This window comes from Chanodichthys erythropterus, chromosome 10 (genome assembly GCF_024489055.1).
Source record: "Chanodichthys erythropterus isolate Z2021 chromosome 10, ASM2448905v1, whole genome shotgun sequence".
Lineage (NCBI taxonomy): Eukaryota > Metazoa > Chordata > Actinopteri > Cypriniformes > Xenocyprididae > Chanodichthys > Chanodichthys erythropterus.
In genome coordinates, this window is record NC_090230.1 from 35,411,939 (window position 1) to 35,435,129 (window position 23,191).

The following is a 23,191-nucleotide window of genomic DNA, read 5'->3' on the forward strand; positions in this document are numbered from 1 at the left end:
TATTTTAGCTTCATTTCAATTAACAAAAACTATTTTTGGTAGTAAAACATAACCCTGGTTTGAATGCATATTAGATTTCACTGTGGTATCCTACTTTGTATATAGAATTGTGGCAACCCTACTTGTATTTGATATATTTTAAATGAATGATTTTGAAAGTTTAAGGGTTTTAGCTTGTTGCTGTAATGTTTTCTGGGCAGAAGAAGCTCTGAAACTTTTGCTGCAGTGTTTGTACGAGACATGTTGGTTGGCGGTATGAGGCAGCGAGTCAGTATTTGAGGTTTAGCTGCCTCTGCCTGTGTAAATGATGAATGAGCAGCGAGTCAGGGAGCTGAGGAAGAGGAGGCAGGCGGCCACTCGCTGCCTGACAAGCTCCTTCATAATGCAGGATAGGGATGCCGAATGGGATTTGGGAGATGCAGGTGGTCTTTTCTTCCCTCTCTAATTTTTTTTTCTTTCAGCGGTGAAGAAGATTTATTTTTAATGATACGGGAGCAAGAGCTCCCCCAGAAATGGAGAATTAAGGCAAAATATATAAAATAAAACCCCCCACTTCAGTGAAAATCTTCTCCGGCTACACCTCATAATGTGAGCTGAAGTGGAATAGAGAGATGAGAAGCCGATAGATGGGAGTTCATAATTTTGCATAAGCTTTGAATAAATTTGCATCCAATAACACCATTGGTTCATCTAAGGCTCACTTTCCATAATTGAATACTTTCAATATGATACAGTTCTTAAAATCAAAAAGCAGTTTGATGCAATGTGTTTTGACTTGACCTGTAGAGTTATTTGGTACTTGTTAGTAGTGTTTGCTAAGGAACGTCTCGCTATTACTTGTATTTAGAGTTAGAAATTTGACCACTTCTTCATGTTTTATCAGACACCATTTATTTTTAAAATCTAGTTTTATTATTATAAAGCATATTAAGTGGTTATTCCACACTTGAGTTCTTGAATTTGTGTATGTGAAATTTTGTACCCTTTGGCTATTTCTTTCAATGACGGTGCATCTGACAGTGTGCTATTCAAGGCATCTTTTGTGCGTCGCCCCAAAACATCTCCAGGAGGCCCTGCTGAATTAATTAGGCATCCAATTAGTGAGATTTTGCATATTAATCAAAGCAGGATATGACACTGAACAGATTTCCATTGATGAGTGTTATGATTGTGACATTAATGATCATAATGACATCAGAACGTCGTGGCACTTTGCACGCAGTGAGTTATAAGAGTCATAGAATGATACACAGGCAAAAAAATGCCTTAAAACAAATCCACAACTGCTGTCTTAATGACATGCATTTACTTCAAAGTCTGTGTCAATGATGATACATGCTTTCTTTAGTCAAAATGATTATACAGAGTGTTTATTGTTGTACTTTGTGCTTGTGTGTTAATGGTGCATTGTAGTTTTGCGTTAAAGGGGTGGTTGATTATGATTTCATTTTTTAACTTTAGTGAGTATGTTGCTGTTTGAGCATAAACAACATCTGTAAAGTTATGACCCTCAAAGTTCAATGCAAAGGGAGATATTTTCTTTTACGGAAATTGCTTTTTAAGGACTACAACAAACGGCTGGTAGGAACTACAATGAGCTTCTTCCTGGGTTAGTGACATCACTAACCCTAAAATTTACATAAACCCTGCCCCTGAGAACACGCGACAAATGGGGTGAGGCCATGTTGGGCTGCTTTAGAGAAGAGGAGTTGTTGTAGGAGAGTGTTACACCTACTACATAAATTTATCCATTAACCTTTCAGAAACGTCCAGTTTCTTTCTAAAAGTTGTAACTTCTCCCTGAGTGTAACTTCTTCCATCAGTGTCGGTTTGAACAATGTAAGGCTGAACACCGTTACTGACAGTCGTCATTTTGGCTGCGTGAGGTTCTCCAGCTTTGTTGTTGTTGAGCAACCGAAACACCCGCTGTTAAAGCTCCGCCCTCTTCTGGAAAGCAGGCCGGGAACAGCTGCTCATTTGCATTTAAAGGGACACACACAAAAACGGCGTGTTTTTGCTCACACCCAAATAGAGGCAAATTTGATAAGCTATAATAAATAGTATGTGGGGTATTTTGAGCTGAAACTTCACAGACACATTCTGGAGACACCAGAGATTTATACTGTATTACATCTTGTGAAAAGGGCCATTAAATTAAATTTAAATTTAATTTAATTTAAATTAAATTATTTTTATTTGTTTGATTGCTACAACTCATCTTTTGCTCTACTTTATTTTTATTCTTTTTTTTTTTTTCTTGAATATTTTTTTTTTTCCTTTCTACTGTTGGGAGACCAACAGTGCAAGTTATTATGTCACTCACATTATCGCCTGTCACAAAAAAGTGAGTTTGTTTTTGGTGAAGGAATATTCTACATATGTGGCATGGAATTCTTGAGAAAAAAAAGTTAGGCAGTCTAGATGAACTCATGATAAATTTAAATAGTTTTTTTTCCAAAGTACACATGCCAAATTTCACATCTGACCTGACACGCTGTCCTCAGCATGTTAGGAACGCACATCATCCGCCGTAATCCAGGGAATTTGCTGACAAATCGTGTTTACACACCTTTATATAACCATGTGAGTGTGCGCTACACACAATAATTTGTGTCTATTGTTGGATTTGCACATGTTTGGGTATGTTTATATTTTTATGCACTCTCTTGTGTAAATGTCACCTTTGCCTGCGTCCGGCCTCTCTCTCTCCACCACGGCAGGGTTATTACGGAGTCTGTCAGATACACCTCGGATCAGCAGAGCCTCGTGGGAGGGATTGGGAGAGACGTGGATGTAATGATTGTGTATTTCTGAGGCCGTGCTCTTTTTGATAGATCAGTCTGAATCTCAGGCCAGTGACACAGCGATTTCTTTTCCTCCTCTCAAAAAATGTGTCTGGTCAGCTTTGTCAGCTTGAAAAGAATTAAATCAATCAGTCTTAAGAAAAAAACGTCCCTTTCTTCTTCTTTATTACCAATGTTTTTTTCCATATATTCTTATTTATTAAGAATTATTTATTTATTAAGAATAATTTACAAGATATTTGTTGCATTGCATTTTAGCTGCTTGCTATACTGTTGCAAAGATGTTTTGGGGGATTTTGTGTGTGTGTGTGTTTGTGCATTTCTTTGTGGTTTCTAGGGTTTTCCAGGTGGTTGAGCAATATTAATAGCGAGGCATCGCTGATAAGCTCATAAGGAACTTTTGCATTAAATGCAATATTGCTGTAGCTTGCTGAAGTTCGTCTTTCTGGCAGTCATAGCGATGCTGTGCTCGGTGGTTAAGATTAAGGCTGCTGGCAGGTGCTGTAGTTTGTGTACACATTAGAAACAGCCTTTTTTCCAGCTGCACCCATTTACTTCTAATCTACAATCTAAGTAATCTGGCATTCTGTCACAGATACAATTCCAGTGTATTCCAGTCAATACTCCATTCCTGCACCATGTGCCCTGGAAATGAGCTGTTTGCTGTCTAGACTTCTGTACTTTCAGTAACACAATTGCAGCTCTGTTTTTCCTGCTATATATACTGTAAAAATAAACTATTACAATCAGTTCATCTTACTTTTATAATGCTGTTTAATGGTCTGGTCAGACCTAATTTAGAAAATTAGTAATGTACCATTGGAAGAAAAAAACAAAAATGAGATCTCCGTCATGTAACATTTTAATTGCTTCTCCGTGACTGCACTGAGATTTAAATGAAGAGCAAATGGAGACCTGGTTCTTAGATTTTACTCTTGAGACATATTTGACATTACTAAAAATATTAGTTTTATTTTATTATTTTATTTTATTTTATTTTCCAGTTTTGCAGATTTTCCTTCTGACAAATGTCATTACAAATTATTTTATTTTTTATTTTATTTTTTCCAGCTTCGCAGATTTTCCTTCTGACAAATGACATTACTAATTATTTTATTTTATTTTATTTTTTTTTTCCAGCTTCACAGATTTTCCTTCTGAGAAAGGACATTTTATTTTATTTTATTTTATTTTATTTTATTTTATTTTATTTTATTTTATTTTATTTTATTTTATTTTATTTTCCAACTTCACAGATTTTCCTGAGAAATATGACATTACTATTTTTTTATTTTCCAGCTTCATAGATATCTCAATATAACCTTCAGCATTTCTCATCAAATTCTTTTATGCAAACTACATTAATTTTATAGCTCTAAATTGAACAGTTGTTTCATTTGTGATTATCTTTTATTACTCCTAAGCTTACGAGAAACGAAGTTCATACATAAAACATAATAAATATATTCCGTCTCCTGAGCTATGAAAGAGCAATCCCTGAGCACCAAAGTTTTCCTTTGGGTGCTGCTTTTTCACGCACACACATGTATAATCTGAGAAAGAGGAGCCATATCTAATAGTTAATGATATTTACTGGAGCAGTTTTACAGGCCGGCAGAAGTAAGACAAGCCAGCAGCCTTGAGCGACATCCAGACCTCTGATGAACTGATAAAACACTGGAGTGCGCATTCACGCTGGCGCCGAAGAAGACACAGTCCTGCCATGCAGACGTGGCCAGACCCACAAGCCACAACAGCACCATGAGCTCATGCTGCAGAGAATGGGACGGGCCTGTTTGCTGACTAACAACACAAGAGATGAACTGGAGAAAAGTGTGGGGAACCAGTTTTATGGGGTATCTGCAAGACTGGATAATTCTCATCTTGAGAGTTATCCTTCAGGTTGTTTTCAGTTCACTGAGGTCAATGTGAGTTTAATCATTTGGGAGGGGCGTGTATCATTTTCAGTTGAACCCAATACGACCCCACCCAAAGAAACCACCCTGCTGTCACCCCATTTGGCCTCTGTTGTAGTCGGTGGCCGAGGTCACACCCTTAAAAGAAACATTTATCTCTGATGTTTCTCTTAAAATTTACAACTGAGACAATTGTTGATGTATAGTAAAGGTGCAGATTGATGATTGATGAAATTTGAAATTTCTTGGCCAAAAAAGGTCAATTGTCTATAGTGTACTGATGTTTGCAGCACAGTTAACACAGAAGTCACCTTCTGTTGGTCAACACAAAGAATCTGCATGACCAGTGTTAGCCCGTTGTGAAATCTGCGCTAGGAAATCTTTTGCCCTCACGCAAATTCTCAATCGCGCAGATTCCTACTGAAATGACGGTGGAAATTCACTGTACAACAGTAAACATGACCGAATCTTAAATGTGTAAAGCTATAAAATGAATGTGGAGTGCATAGCTCAGATTATTTGGTCTTGGAAAAATCTGATGAGAAATATTTGAGTTCATGTTGAGATATTGTGGAAAACCTGAATACAGAATGAAATATTACTGAGACATCTCTAAAGAATTACTAACAACTTTTCCCTTAAAAAACTGAGAAGCATGAGAGAATTTGCTCTTTATCTGGACTAGGAGAAACAATTGAGATATTAAAGAGATCTCATCTGTGATTCTTTCCTTTGTTGACTCCTAGGCTGCATTTACAATTCTGATTTGTTGACTATATCCAATTTTTTTGACGACCAGCTTACATCTTCTTTTAAAAGTGACCCATATCCGATATCTGCATATACACTATACACTTGGCGAAACAACCAATGGTAGACGTACTGACCTGGAAAAGCTTAGACCGAAAAGGAAGTAAAAGCGGCACGGTTTGCAATGTACGTAGACGAAATGATAATACAAGCTTTTGCTTTCTGCACCATCTTTAAAGGTCAGCAAAACATTGGTCTCTTAAGGTGGAGAAAAAAAGAGGAGGGCCCTTGTTGCAGCCTGTGTGAATGTAGCAATGATCACTGCTTTAATCACTGTGGTTCGTGTTTGAGTTGACGTCATTCACCACTTTCGCTTTTTCAGTGAGGTATGACTCACATTGATAGGGGAATATACGATTTGTCCACATACATGGCCGACGCAAAAGCACGTATACGATTCATATCAGATTTATTTCCACTGAATATCGGAATCCATGTGCTTTTTTCCTGCTTACATATTTATGGGTCACATCTGATCTGTATGGAAGCTTATTTAAGATAATTGTGACTTTTTATCTCATAATTCTGACTTTTTTCTCACAATTGCGAGTTATAAAGTTAGTTATAAATTGCATGATATAAAATCAGAATTGCGAGTTCTAAAGTCAGAATTGCATTATAGTCGCAATTGGAAGTTATAAAGTTAAAAAGTCAGAATTGAATGATATAAAGTCAGAATTGCATGATATAAATTCACAGTTGCAAGTTATAAAGTCAGAATTGCGAGTTATAAAGTCAGAATTGCATGATATAAAGACAATTGCGAGTTATAAAGTCAGAATTGTGAGTTATAAAGTCAGAATTGCATGATATAAAGTTGCAGTTGCAAGTTATAAAGTCAGAATTGCATGATATAAAGACAATTGCAAGTTATAAAGTCAGAATTGCGAGTTATAAAGTCAGAATTGCATGATATAAAGACAATTGCGAGTTATAAAGTCAGAATTGTGAGTTATAAAGTCAGAATTGCGTGATATAAAGTCAGAATTGCGTAATATAAAGTCAGAATTGTGTGATATAAATTCGCAGTTGCAAGTTATAAAGTCAGAATTGCGAGTTATAAAGTCAGAATTGTGAGATATAAAGTCAGAATTGCATGATATAAAGTTGCAGTTGCAAGTTATAAAGTCAGAATTGCAAGATATAAAGTCAGAATTGCATGATATAAAGATAATTGCAAGTTATAAAGTCAGAATTGCGAGTTATAAAGTCAGAATTGCATGATATAAAGACAATTGCGAGTTATAAAGTCAGAATTGTGAGTTATAAAGTCAGAATTGCGTGATATAAAGTCAGAATTGCGTCATATAAAGTCAGAATTGCGTAATATAAAGTCATAATTGCGAGATATAAAGTCACAGTTGTGAGTAATAAAGTCAGAATTGCGTGATATAAAGTCGCAATTGCGAGTTAAGTCAGCATTGCATGACATAAAAAAGTTGCATTTATGAGTAATAAAGTCGCATTTGCGAGTTATAAAGTCAGAATTGCATGATATAAAGTCGCAATTCTGACTTTTTTCTTAGACTTATGAGTCAGAATTGTGAGATGTAAACTCACAATTGCAAGAAAAATTACTTTTTTAATTTTTTTTTAATCAGTGGCAGAAACAAGCTTTCATAGATCTTTGCCACATGGGAGGAAACAAATCTGAAGTGGGTCACTTGAACCACATAATATAATAATAATGCGATCTTAGAGCTCACTCTTTACCAACCTCCTACCAACCACAAAGTTCTCAAAGTTCTCTTCTGTTACCAACACCCTAGCGAACACAATATGAAACCCACAATACTTATGTTACATTTTTGAAGTTCTTTTCTCAGGAGGAACCTTATTTGAGTTCATATTGATATATTGGGGAAAATCTGAGCACAGAATGAGGTATTATTGAGACATCTATTGAAGCTCTACAGAATTATTGAGCTCTTTATCCTCAAGAAAAACATCTGCAAAGCATACATGTCTCAATTTGCTCTCCACCTTGTTTGTTAAAGACATCTAATTTGTGATTTTTATTTCCTATGCTCATTGTCAGAGATCAACCAATCTCCTACCGACCACAAAGTGATTGTGATAAAAGCCACTACAAGCGGTTTGGGTTCTCAGAAACCACATGACAGCTTTGTTGTGGTCATGCGTGTGACATGTTAACATGTACATTCAGCGTGGCAGACAATACTGTAATACTTTGGTGTAATTGCTGTAGTCAGATGGAGGAGTTTTGACACAGTGTGGTTTATTCCAGCGCTTGGATCTCATTCCTCGTCTAGCGTTGGTGGACCTCCAGGGAGGTGCAGTGCACTGGAGCCGTTTCCTAGGCAACCTTTTTTTTTTTCCATCTGGGCTTTGAAATGAGGACCTGATGTGATTGTTAGCAGCTTGGGCTTGTGCCGTTGAGTATGCGGCTCTATCTTAGCCTTCACTTCCCTGAAACTCCATGACATCACCGATTCCCATGTCTGACATACCGTCTGATGGACACGCATTAGCACTCTGTCAATAGAAAATATGCTTACGTAAGGGGTTTGGTTATTCATTTATTCTGTTTTGTTGGGAAGCCACGTTACAATGTTTTGATACTACTGCCTTGGCTTTTTGAAATTATGCTTTTAATTATGCATTTTTATAGGTAGTGGTATGTTTTCAGTGAAGTACATAATTAACTGATCTACTATTTAAGCTGCTGCTTCTTCTGAGACTAAATTTTAAACCGTATCTCCTAGTGCTTTCATGCTACAAACACCAAACTCGGCTCAGACCTTCAGACTGACCTTCTGACTCGGTGTGCTATATCTGATCCAACTGATTGAATCTACGAAAAGTCACATAGACTTTCATTGAGTGGGTCAAAACTTTTGTTCAATAAGACTTAAAGAGTATTTAAGCTATCACTAGCAAAGCCTAATGACTATACATGGACAACATGATAAAACATGCTGGCAACAAGCTAATTCATGCCATCAACGCATTAAAACATGCAAGCAAAATGCTAATTCATGCTATCAGAGTGCTAAAACATGCTAGCAACATGATAACGACATGCTAATTCATGTCAGCAACATGCTAAAACGTTATCAATATTTTAAAACATGCTAACAACATGCTAATTCATGCTAGCAACATGTTAAAACATGTTAACTAATGCTAACAATGTATGAAAAAATGTTAGCAACATGATTGATGTTAGCAACGTGTTAAAACATGCTACCAACATGCTAATTCATGCTAGCAACCTTTTAAAACATGTTAAGTCATGCTAGCAGTGTTTAAAGGTGCCCAAGAACGTTCTTTCACAAGATGTAATATAAGTCTAAGGTGTCTCCTGAATGTGTCTGTGAAGTTTCAGCTCAAAATACCCCATAGATTTTTTTTAATTAATTTTTTTAACTGCCTATTTTAGGGCATCATTAACAATGCACTGATTTACACTCGGCGCTGCCCCCTTAAATCGCGTGCTCCCTGCCATACCAGCTGTCGACTATATTACAGCTAATATAACCCACAAATGGATCTTTACAAGATGTTCGTCATGCATGCTGCATGCATGCTTTGAATTATGTGAGTAAAGTATTTTTTTGGATGTTAAAGTTTTATTCTGAGTGAATTTGAGGCTGTCCTCCATGGCTAACGGCTAATGCTACACTGTTGGAGAGATTTATAAAGAATGAAGTTATGAATTATACAGACTGCAAGTGTTTAAAAATGAAAATAGCGACGGCTCTTGTCTCCGTGAATACAGTAAGAAACGATGGTAACTTTAACCACATTTAACAGTACATTAGCAACATGCTAACAAAACATTTAGAAAGACAATTTACAAATATCAGTAAAAATATCATGCTATCATGGATTATGTCAGTTATTATTGCTCCATCTGCCATTTTTCGCTGTTGTTCTTGCTTACCTAGTCTGATGATTCGGCTGTGTGCAGCTCCAGACGTTAATACTGGCTGCCCTTGTCTAATGCCTTTCATAATGTTGGGAACATCATGGGCTGGCATATGCAAATATTGGGGCGTACACCCCGACTGTTACGTAACAGTCGGTGTTATGTTGAGATTCGCCTGTTCTTCAGAGGTTGTTTAAACAAATGAGATTTATATAAGAAGGAGGAAACAATGGAGTTTGAGACTCACTGTATGTCTTTTCCATGTACTGAACTCTTGTTATTTAACTATGCCAAGGTAAATTAAATTTTTGAATCAAGGGCACCTTTAAACATGCTAATTCATGTTAGCAATGTCTTTCTTTCCACTTCACTAAATTTAAAGCTAATAAAACTTTCATATGGCTTTGTCAAGCGAACATCAGAGTTTGTTTTCAAATTGTTCAATCTAGTTATATTCTGTCTTCTTGAATCAGCTACAATCAGTAGCAATCAATTTCAAGCAAGCATCACTATTACTATTACGACAAACACACGTCACATCTAAGGTCTAGAACACCCTAGCAACCATTTAGCAACATACCAAAAACCATTTAAAACACCTTAGTATTGTGCTGGTGTGTTTTGCACGAGCAAACACCTCTGATGTTTTCTTCTGTAAAATGGGAAAAAAATATTAGGTTACATTACAAATGTTAGACTTCAGCAGTTCAGTGTAGCTGTTTATCATGTTTATCAATGGCAGCATATGTGTGTCTCCAGTACAGGAAGTGTGTATATTTAGCCCAGACATTGACCTCTTGTTTTCGGTCTCCTAAAAGTTTCCCTGTTGTGGTTGGATAGTTGATAACAACTTGCTTACTGTTGATATGCAATAAAACGCTGGGTGGCATTTAATGCACCTGAATATTCTGTGCAGGGGACATATCTTACTACATATTTATTTCATTTTGTAGCTTTTTTTTTGCAAGTTTTGGTATTGTATGATAACGTTCCACCTTCTCTTTTACTCTTAGAAATATACAGGCTGTTTTTGCTACTGCACCATTTAATGATCTCTGTTATGAATGGCTGACCTCTTCAGATAAATGATTAACAACACCCCCACTAAAGCTGATGAATACGGTATGTGTGTGATTATGTAAACGTGGATGGTATCAAGGGTTTAACAGTAAGGGTTTTTTCTGCAGATTTTGACTTGCCTTGCCAACATTTTCACTGGCCCTTATGCAAAATGAAATTATTATTTTAAATAATATTTATGTATTCAAGGTAGTGTTGTCACGATACCAAAATTTTGACTTCGATACGATACCCACCTTAAATATCACGGTACCGATACTTAAACAATACTATGGCAAAAAAACCAGCAGGAAAAGTAAATAAATAACATATGACAGAACTCTTTCTTCACCAGTGTGCAGTTCTGGATTTGAGCTTCATTGCCATGAAGTTACAGAGTTAGATTTAATATAACTTTTAATATTTATTATTTTCATGGTCAATAAATTCTAAATTATTTGCTGTTATGCTTTTATTATACATTTAGGTGTTTTTGACAGTAAGATTATTGTAAAAATTATATTACTGTAAATAATTAAAATAGTGTTATTAAAGCATAAATTGGTTTAAAATAACTGTATACCCTTCACATATTTATGTATTTTTAAATTAATTTTATTTTTGCAACCAGATATCACTTATTAAACTTAGATTCAATAATACACCTCAGGTCTGCTTGCACAAGTAAAATAAATAAAAAACACTAATTTAATGTTTGAGAGCATAAACATAATGCTGGTATCACATTCACTAACCTGTCGCTCTTTAAATTCTTTGTACAAATCGGGATGTTTGACGGCAAGATGCTTTTGACTCCCTTCGCTTGTGTTATTTTGTAACATCTTTTGCAGACGGGCTTTGTGGTGTCCGTGGGCTTGCCCTGGCTGTCGGCAATGTAAGCAAAATAATGCCATATTTCGCTTCGTGCATCTGCTATCTCAACAATTTGTGGATGGTCTGCAAGAGCACCTGTATTTGCAACCATACCTCTCGTTTCGTCAACATAAGCCATTCAAGGCTAATTTTAAACATATAGGCCCATTTTCACAGACAGGGCTTAGCCTAAGCCAGGATTAGACCTTAGTTTAATTAGTAAATAAAAACCATGGTGATAAAAACAAATAAGGCAAGTGACATTGTTGAGCCCTGCATATGTCGATGTCCTTTGTGTTGTGAATGTTAGAGTATGTTACTCACACTAGTACTAAAGATTTTTTCCTTTTGTTTCTCTCTCGTATGTGTAATATGAGATCAGGTGAATTTTACACATACAGTTTAATTAATCACAGAGCCGAAACAATGTCAACACAGAACAGCAGAAGGAGATCTCCCAGTCTTTATTCCGATCTGAGCCGTTAATCGTCAATGAAAGGCATCGCAGAGCGATGACAAATGTGCGCCGAGCGCTTCTGCCAAAACAATGACGGAACAGACTTCAGATGAGCTGCATTGTCGGCTTCCCAGGAGAAATTTTCGGTCCAAATGTTTGTCCACTCATAGAGCATTGCAACGCCAGATTAGGATCCTCATTACCATTCCCTGTAGTGGATTAGTCTCCTAGGGAGGTGCAGTGGGGTAACTATTAGCCCCTCCATCCTGTCCCTGGACCCCATGCTGGTGACCCAGACTGTATACTATCCCATTTAAGAGGCTTGATTTGAGGACTGGCAACTGGATTGCCAAATCTCCAAATGTCCTGACCGGACCCCAGGTGCACCATGGGGGGTATTTCTGTTCGCCCTTCATGTTAGTCAATTCTACAAGCAGTTCAGTTGCTAATATATTGTGGTTTGCTGTTTTATGCAGCAACAGATGGATGTTCATGGCAGGCTGCGTCCAATGTTCCCAAACTACTAAATGGGAGCTGTAATGAGAGGGAAAGTGTTCTTAATTAATTACTTTATATCCAAATTTGTTGGCTGGATTTGCTTGACAGTTGCTGTAGATTTAACATTTATATTATTTTGCTTTGCAGACACTAGTACAGTTTGCACAAAACACTTTATGTGTTTTATCATTATTCTTATGCTGGAAGTGTAGTTTTGTTGAAATTAGAATCTAGTGATTGCAAAACTAAGCTTTGCAAAGCTTTTGGGTCAATAGTATGCATATGCCGTGCACCTTGTACCCCAGTTTTGATGACCAACTGGTCTCCAATCAGTGAAAATAAGTGCCCACAGGTCCCTGTTATTGATGACCGCACGGATAGGAGAGTGGACAGTCCGTTAGCAGGCCAGCGCTCTCCAGTCACTCAATCTCACTCCCTGTTGCAGGTAATTGATTTCATTAATCAGTGCTAATCGGGAACACGCTCCGTATCCACCAGGAATCAAGTGGGCCTGCACAGGTGGAGGGACTCCCGCGGCATGCTGTTGAGTTGTTAATTGTCAGAAGTCCTTTAATTAACATTCGCCGACTGGACACATGAGGACGGACCTGCCAATTGATGGCAAGGGTCTGTCATATAGAGGGAAGCTCAAATGATTGCGGTACTTATTTTGCTTTAATATTCTCATAACCATGCTGCAAAACTGCATTTACAAATGAGATATGTGCTGCTGTTGACAGGTTTTAAAGCTAAACCTGTGCTTAAATAGCTTTTTTGCTATACCCACCGTGGCAAATATGCGTCAAGCTACGCCATTTTAATCCTTTTCCGTCTTCTCTTAAATAAACTCCCAGCAGGATGTGCATTTTATCAGTTCCCTCACAATTCCAAGAATGCCGTTATTACACTCTGCACTTCAAGCTCTCTGTCGCAGGAATGTAAAGCTTACAGGCCCATTACACTCGACAGAAGGCTTAAGAAACAACCAGAACTTACAGGATGACGAATTAAACCCAGGGTGCCACCGAGCCAAACGGTAACCAAAGTCCCTGAAAAGTAACCACTGAATAATTCATAATACAAATGCCTTAGCCAAAAGGTGGTAGGTTTACAATAGGTGGGGCATGTATTATTTCCACCACACTAGGTCATAAGTGCTTGTTTATTATTGTTTACATCGATTGTTTGCTTTACTGTGTTTTTGTTCGCAAAGATTGGAATGGTTTTAGAAGGTAAATATGATGTTAACACTATATCTTAAGGAATAGTTCAACAACAATTTTTGGACATGTAAATCTTACATGTATATATATATATATATATATATATATATATATATATATATATATATATATATATATATACAGTAAGTATAGTTAAGTATAATTATATATTGTATATTATTTATTGTAATTACTTAATTTTATATATATATATATATATATATATATATATATATATATATATATATATATAAATAAAAACAATAAATAAATATATAGTTTATTTTTTATAATTATATTGAATGTTTAGTATATTATTACTGCATGTCTGTGTATGTGTGTGTGTGTATATATATATATATATATATATATATATATAGTAAAATTGAATACATTTTTTATTATTTAAATTATATATATATACTGTAAAAAACAGTAATATTGTGAAATATTATTACAATTTAAAATAACTGTGTACTATTTAAATATATTTGGCAAAGTAATTTATTCCTGTGATCAAAGCTGAATTTTCAGCATTGTTACTCCAGTCTTCAGTGTCACATGATCCTTCAGAAATCATTCTAATATGCTGATTTGATGCTCAGTAAACATTTATGATTATTTTCAATGTTGAAAACAGTTGTGTACTTTTTTTTCAGGATTCATTGATGAATAGAAATTTCAAAAGAACAGCATTTATCTGAAATACAAAGCTTCTGTAGCATTAGTCACTACCGTTCAAAAGTTTGGGGTCAGTAAGAATTTTTATTTTTATTTGTATTTTTTTGAAAAGAAATTAAAGAAATGAATGCTTTTATTCAGCAAAGATGCATTAAATCAATCAAAAGTGGCAGTAAAGACATTTATAATGTTACAAAAGATTAGATTTCAGATAAACACTGTTCTTTTGAACTTTCTATTCATCAAATAATCCTGAAAAAAAATATTGTACACAAATATTTTGTACAATTGTAAACATTAAATGTTTCTTGAGCAGCAGATCAGCATATTAGAATGATTTCTGAAGGATCATGTGACACTGAAGACTGGAGTAACGATGCTGAAAATTCAGCTTTGCATCACAGGAATAAATTAATTTGTGAAATATATTAAAATAGAAAACAGTTATTTTAAATTGTAATATTTCACAATATTACTGTTTTTATTGTATTTTTAATTAAATAAATGTAGCCTTGGTGAGCAGACGAAACTTCTTTTAAAAACATTACAAATCTTAGTGGTTCCAAACTTTTGGACTGTACTGTATATATATATATATATATATATATATATATATATATATATAATTTGAATATGTTTCAATATTTGGAATATGTAGTTTTATCACGCCCCATCTAGAACATCCTGATAAACTGAAGTTCATACAAGTATATTTATGGGTTAACTATGCCTTGTGCAAGAGAGAGTCAATGAATCTCTATATCTAACTTTATATCTGACTTTCAAGTCAAGTTTGGCATATCTCTTACACAGTATTCTGTATTCAATGGTATCAAATACACCCCCCACAAATTCACCTCAGCCAAACACTTAAACATATTAGCTTCAGCGGGTCACTGTTAACGCTTTTATCACTTAGATTTTAAGACAGTCAGACATCTTTTCTTATTACATTAGTGCCATTTTAGTTTCCCCTGAATGGGATGCACGCTAAATGAAAGTTACTCTAATCAGAGGCCAGATTTTATTGCCGTGCCCTCGGCGGCGAGGTTTTTATGACTGACTGTGGACCCGTGAAGAGCCGAGGGACGTTAGTTTATCTTTGTTGGTGGTTTTGATAGAGTGCTTGCTCAGCACGGAGGGCATTAGGCTCATTATTGTGCCGCTACTATCAGGAGATGAGACTTCAGCGTTACTGCGGGAAAACACAATATTCAGCCCCTCGCAGCGGGATCTTATTTACCACGAGTGTGCTGTGACAAAAGATGGCTTCAGCATCGATAAAACCGCATGGACGTTTGTGATTTTTATTACGTCTTGTTGAACTGTTGTTGAAAGTGCTGTAGCTATTTTCATTGTATAGCATTAGAAAACCATATAGCATTACCATATAGCATTAGAAAACACTCCTTCCGAGTCGTATATATATCTCCACCTTCAATTTGCCAGCAACTTCTTTGTTATTACTGGGCGGATGTGAGTGCATTTCCCCTGCTCATTTCCCTGTGTGCCAGGGGTAATCAGACTGTTGTGTCTAAGTGTGTGTCTCTCTCTTTCTCTCCGACTGCATGTCAGTAATGCTCCGCGCACACAATCTCAAGTCATTGCAGCACAGCCCGTCTTGGCTCTGTCGCTGTGCCAGTGTGCCAATCCTGCCCGGAGCTGTGGCACTTACAAGCCTCCTTGTGCTAGATAAAACATTCAATCCCAGTCAGTTTGTCACTTGACGGCTGTTGTCAGATGTCAAAACAAAGATTTTCGTCATTACTTAACACACAGAGTCATCATGTACAGTGTAAACTGTAACTAAAAGCAGCGACGCAACTAACTTTACTTAATATTTCAGTAGTGTGACTGCAGCTCGAGTGTTTTCAAAACAACGCAGCTTTTCCAACAACTATATTTTCCAATGAAAAGCGATGTAGTGTGACAAAACTTTTTCCTGTCACATTGTGTTGTGATGAACTTGTTAAAAAAATATTTCTTCTGTTTTGTAGCAAAATATTTAGTAAAATGCAGCTGATCATCACTGTGTTATATACACTGAACACAATTATAAACGCAACACTTTTGTTTTTGCCCCCATTTTTCATGAGCTGAACTCAAAGATCTAAGCCTTTTTCTATGTACACAAAAGGCCTATTTCTCTCAAATATTGTTCACAAATCTGTCTAAATCTGTGTTAGTAAGCACTTCTCCTTTGCCGAGATAATCAATCCACCTCACAGGTGTGGCATATCAAGATGCTGATTAGACAGCATGACTATTGCACAGGTGTGCCTTAGGCTGGCCACAATAAAAGGCCACTCTAAAATGTGTGGTTTTATCACACAGCACAATGCCACAGATGTCGCAAGTTTTGAGGGAGCGTGCAATTGGCATGCTGACTGCAGGAATGTCCACCAGAGCTGTTGCCCGTGAATTGAATGTTCATTTCTCTACCATAAGCCTACCATAAGGTGTTTCAGAAAATTTGGCAGTACATTCAACCGGCCTCACAACCGTGTAACAACACCAACCCAGGACCTCCACATCTAGCATCTTCACCTCCTAGATTGTCTGAAACCAGCCACCCAGACAGCTGCTGCAACAATCGGTTTGCATAACCAAAGAATTTCTGCACAAACTGTCAGAAGCTCGTCGTCCTCATCGGGGTCTCGCCCTGACTGCAGTTCGGAGTGGCAGATGGCAGACAGCGTGTATGGTATCATGTGGGTGTGCGGTTTGCTGATGTCAACGTTGTGGATCGAGTGGCCCATGGTGGCAGTGGGGTTATGGTATGGGCAGGCGTATGTTATGAATGCACAGAGATACCGTGACGAGATCCTGAGACCCATTGTGGTGCCATTCATCCACGACCATCACCTAATGTTGCAACATGATAAAGCACGGCCACATGTTGCAAGGATCTGTACACAATTCCTGGAAGCTGAAAACATCCCAGTTCTTGCATGGCCAGCATACTCACCGGACATGTCACCCATTGAGCATTTTTGGGATGCTCTGGATCGGCGTATATGACAGCGTGTTCCAGTTCCTGCCAATATCCAGCAACTTCACACAGCCATTGAAGAGGAGTGGACCAACATTCCACAGGCCACAATCAACAACCTGATCAACTCTATGCAACGGAGATGTGTTGCACTGCCTGAGGCAAATGGTGGTCACACCAGATACTGACTTGTTTTCCGACCCCCTGGACACCCCCAATACAGTAAAACAACACATTTTAGAGTAGACTTTTATTGTGGCCAGCCTAAGGCACACCTGTGCAATAATCATGCTGTCTAGTAATCAGCATCTTGATATGCCACACCTGTGAGGTGGATGGATTATCTCGGCAAAGGAGAAGTTCTCACTTACACAGATTTAGACAGATTTGTGAACAATATTTGAGAGAAATAGGCCTTTTGTGTACATAGAAAAAGTCTTAGACCTTTGAGTTCAGCTCATGAAAAATGGGGGCAAAAACAAAAGTGTTGCGTTTATAATTTTGTTCAGTGTAGATGAGGGTGTTTTAACAGACATGTTTATCACATTTAGCATATTTATTTATAAGTTTTAAGTAAATGTGTACTGTTTATCCAAAATAAAAGTTTGTTTTTACATAATATATATGTGTACTGTGTATATTTATTATGTATATATAAATACACACACATATATATTTAACAAAAATAAAATATATTTTTGTTAAATATATACTGTGCAAATATTATGTAAACACAAACCTTTATTTTAGATGCGATTAATCCTTTGACAGCACTAAAATAAATACAAAATATTTATATAATAATATATAAATAATGTATATAAATTGCTTACTATTATTATTGTATTTAATTAATAATTATTTATTTCTATATTAATTAATTCCATTAATATGGATTATATCTATATCTGTCAACATGATAACACTATATGTTTAAAATATAAATTAAAATTAACCACAATTAATTAAATATACATAGAAATATATTTAAATACATTACAATAATATAAATAATATTAAATATAATTAAATATTATATATATATATATATATATATATATATATATATATATATATATATATATATATATATATATATATATTTTTTTTTTTTTTTTTTTTTTTCAGGTTATTTAAATGACAATGTGTAGTAAATTAGGCCTACCTATAAAATCAGTTAATTTAGACTGGAGTGAGGTGCAACCAGAACAAAGCAAGTTGTTGTTAGCTAGGTGCATTCAATTGTATAATTGTATTATTAGTTAATATAACTTCTAAATGCTACTTTTTAATACTTTTCAGGTTTATATCAGGTTAAATAATAAAAAATATAATTAAATACTAAAAAATAATATTTTAAATAATAAAAAATATTAATATTAAACATAAATATTTTTAGTATTTTCAAATCAAATGAATCAATGCAGGGTTTTTCCTGGGTCAAAAATGGTATTCGGTGGTGACAGACATGGTCATCCACACAAACAGTAAAAAGTGCCCTACGTGATCTGCGAGTCCGATACTGACAGTAAAGTACCCGTCACTCTCACTGTAGTTCTTACTTGCCCTCTTTGCAAAAAAAAAAAAAAAAAGAAGTGATTTTATAGCTTTGTAAGAGAAGATGCTTTTTTGATAAACCTGAAAAGTATTAAAATGTAGCATTTAGAAGTTATATTAACTAATAATACAATTATAAAATTGAATGCACCTAGCTAACAACAACTTGCTTTGTTCTGGTTTCACCTCACTCCAGTCTAAATTAACTGATTTTATAGGTAGGTCTAATTTACTACACAGTGTCATTTAAATAACCTGAAAATATTGTGGATTATTAAGGCTAATTTTACTAACCACTCTTGCTAAATGGGGTAAGCACACTTGTGTTCTCATTTCAGAGTAAATGATTCATTATAGACCGTGTGGACAGATCAGTTATTGTCATGATTCATTAAAATGAATCTGTTCAAATGAGTCATTAGGTCACGAATTGGACATTAGCAGACGTTGACGCGTTGCGTGCGAATCGCGACTGTTATTAGGATATCGCAAAAGATTTGTCAACACAGAAAACACTTCACCACTGGATAGGATTTTCTTTTTGTTTACTGAAAGTGTGGTTTATGTCAGCTGCACGTGCAGGGCGCCTGTCAGAGAAGATGAGGTGACGTTCTTTTGAGCATCACACCCATCGGTTATTCAGGAAAAACATTCTCCGAATGCGCCTCGTGAAACATGGATTCGGTCTTACGAACTTTTAGCATTGTGTCAGTCGATTTAGATTATTATGTGTGAGGTAGAGAGAGTGCAAAGACGGTGCTTACTTTGAAGGGAGGAGCTCTGCTCGTTCTATCCGTAAGCACCGCAGTCATCTCCCTCCTTCATTTTACAGTCTAGAACGGCTCCAGGTTTAAAGGTCAATACGGAATGGATTAATCTGCGTTATTTTTTTTTACGTTATTTTGACAGCCCTAATTAGATCACATATTTTATCAATGATATTTAAAAAAAGATAAAAATAATCAAATGTATAAATAACATTTATTTATTGTATTTATTCGAAAAAGGGAGGAATAAATTGGGAGTTGAGAGGGAGACTTACGGTCAACATGGACGACCCATCATCCATCCACCTCTGCCTGTTCTGTTCTAGCGTTGAGTGTGTGGTTTACACAGTCTAGCACAGGAACCTAAACGGCTTCCTCATTAGCTCCCCGCATGGGGTCCTGGACCGCCTGCAGCTCTCTGCATCCTCAGACGGAGTAATCCTGTCTCATTTCATGTCTTTTTGGTCTGCCATCTGACCTCTACCATCCCTGCCTGCTTGCTTTTATTTTTCGGAGGCAGCTGAATGTGTTTTCAGACAGAAAGCCAGTTCTTCTGGTGGTTAGCAGCTGTTGACAGTATCCATGTGTCTGTCTAAGAGATGTAGATTTTGGCTTCCAGGGAATGTTTGTTTATGGGTGTGTTTGTCCTTGAGTGGTGAATGACCATCACGGTGCAGTGTTTGAGTAAGTGCTGCTAGCCTTAGGTGTGTATTGGATGTGCTGTTTAACTGAAATTGTGTGTGTATTTGTGATTGCAGAGTGCAGCGGCAGCTCCGAGTCCTGTCCTTGGAAACATGCCCCCAGGAGAGGGTATGCCAGTCGGCCCCGTTCCTCCGGGCTTCTTTCAGGTACACACACATACACATACAAGCATATGCTGCATAGCCATGGAGAGCTATGAGCCCAGCAGACTTAACTGCCATATACTGGAAGTATATTTAGCAAAATGCTCCTCTCTAGAGTTCATTTTTCTTGCTAACTGTTGAGATATGGACATTTAATGGCTTTTCTGAGGTAAATGTAATGTTACATGGCATTGTTTACAAGCTGTTTAATTGACGTCTTTCCACGGTTGAAACACTAATTGAGCAATTTAATGAGACATGATTTCATGTTTATTTCATGCTATAATTAGTAGTAAAGAGGAAGAAATGATCGGTTCCCGTGCACTTGAATTGAGACGCTACAGCGATCTGTAACACCACATTAAAGAGCACCAAAAACACATTTATTGTTTGAATTTCGTTATAAAATTTCTTTATACAATTGACAGAATTTGAAATCTGAGACTGTTTTATATAAAAAAAAGTAAAAGCACAAAGCTCATTTTGATTTATAATGCTTAGGAAGGTTTGTTCACGCATCAACTGAAAACAGCCTAGACTAAAAGATAAATTTTTGGGATTTAAGAATCATTATTGAGATTTCATTAAAATCAAGAAATCAATACACTGTAAAGGCCAATTCTCACCGCCCCGACAACAGCCAACAAACACCAACAAACTCGTCTGTTGGAGTTTGTCGGATCGGTGTGATAACCCTGTTGGCGTTGGTCGGAGTTGGTTTTCACCCGACTGAACGTGTTTAATCGGCGTTTGTCGGGTCGTAGAATGTCTGCACGGTGTGAACAGTTTTCCAACAAACGGCAACAAACTCTGACGCAATCTGACCTGATCACGAACCGTTGCCATGACGATGAGGCAAGTCCCCTGCATAGACAGCTGTTTGATCGCGCCCGCGCCTCACGCACACACAACAAAGCACTGGAAACGTGACATCGCAGCTTGTTCGTTATAAAAAATAAAATACAGTTAAAAATAAAAATATACAAAAGGTACAATAGTCCATAGTGCAAACCATGCCATTCAGCAAGAGAAGCTGCTCCACTTCAACGAAAGAGAGAGGTAACGACGTTATAACCACCATGAGAGCAACGCAGGTTTACCTTAAGTTTCGTTTTTTAATAATTCGTTTTGGCTTGTTTAGCTACATGGTTTTATATGCTTAAGGGTCTTGTCGCGCTAAAAAAAGTTTTAAAAACGGTGTATACCAACCGCACCGCAATAGGTTACGATCAGATCGATGGCTACAGCGCTTCGAATGTCAGGTTAGTATTTTTGTTTGGCCTCAATACTTTAATACAATGAAAATATATATGATACTATATTATTAATGTAATAAACTTGCCTGACAATATTGTTAACATGGTTACACGTATGTAGTTGTGGAATTTTCCCAGTCAGACGTCACTTGTTGGGGTTTGTCGGTGCGGTGTGAATTGGCCTTAAAAAAAAAAAAATTGCCAGGAATTTACGGGTTGAAAGAGTATTATTTTACAAATTACTGTTAATCAACAGCAAAATGATGCTGACATCACATTATAAAGTTGTCTTTAACCATGATCTTGAACTTTGTATATTCATATTCAAATTTCTGTTCTAGCCAAGTCAGAAGTGTGAAAAATAAAAACATTTGTTAAAACAATGACAAGCTAGAATATAAAATAAGTTAATTGGCTGATTTTTAGTTAGTCAGACTATACTATTATTAACGTTATTTCAGCATAAAGATTTACCAATAATTTATTTCAAATTCATAATTGTTTGTAGATGGATATTTCATAATAGTAAAGCAGCTGCTGAGATTTATCTTTGAAAGGTGTGACATCATCTTGCAACAAAGGTTTTTTTTCTTCCATCACCTAATGAAGCACATCAATACTCAACATACAAAACACAACAATGGTGACACTCAACAAATAATAATTGTGCAGTTATGTATATCGTTTGCTATGGATGGTCAAGTTGAGTGCATTGCACTCATGTAGTATTCCTAGTATTCCTTGAGGTGTTGCATACTTCATACACATTCACAATTTTAGTGTGGGTAGTATGGCATTTCTGAATATAACTGTAGTCTGTAGAGAATAACAAAACTTTATGCCAACAGTTTCAACTACCCATTTGAACATTATATGACCTTTCCTAAAGCTCACACAGTCATAAACAAGCTCTATATGAGCTCTATATGAGCCTGTTTTCTTTTTTCTGCTAGTTTGCATGCGAGTCAGATTGCACAGATTCAGAGTGACTGAGCATAACTTGCGTGTACACACTCACATTCCTTGTCAACATCTTTCCTGGATTTTAGGACGAATGTGTCTTTGAATCCTATTAATTCTGTCTCCATGAGCCTTTCAAAACACACACCTGTGGCTTAGTTCTTGAAGGCTGAATGGTTCATTCTGAACAAACGTTCTTCTGTTCATCCTTACGGACGCGGTACAATTGTAAAGTCCGCTTCAGAGAAAATAAGTGTGCCCTGGTGTGGTGATCTATGAAAAAACTGACATGTGCTTTTCTGCTGTTCACATTTAGGTGATTCGTTTGCTCCTGCAAAACCATAACCTTTGACCTGTGAGAATCAGGAGTGGCTGTTTATGGCCTTGAATCATCTGTTTGATGGAAAGATGGGCAGATGTGATGTAACGCTTTGACCCAGATGCACAGGAAGGAAAACAGAAACTTCTTCTAGAGTTTGTGTTTACCGCCACAGTTTGTGTAACTCAACACCTGTGTTGACATGAGATATTGCTTTAGACGAGGAATTCTTAAATCAGCCCCGTCAGCTTAAAGAGCGCTCATAAATCAGCCGTCTTTGTG

At 36.4% G+C, this 23,191-nt stretch overlaps 1 protein-coding gene across 5 annotated transcripts in view; it reads left to right on the forward strand.

Annotated features, from left to right (window-relative positions):
- Nucleotides 1–23,191, forward strand: part of ssbp2b (single stranded DNA binding protein 2b) — a 95,478-nt gene that overhangs the window by 47,910 nt on the left and 24,377 nt on the right. For all 5 annotated transcript variants that reach the window (XR_010896175.1, XM_067397536.1, XM_067397533.1 and 2 more), the window contains one exon: nucleotides 20,288–20,377. Coding sequence is in view for 4 of the 5 variants with exons in the window: in XM_067397536.1 (XP_067253637.1) it covers nucleotides 20,288–20,377 (90 nt within the window). In the remaining variant the exon portion in view is untranslated. The remainder of the gene's footprint in view (nucleotides 1–20,287; nucleotides 20,378–23,191) is intronic.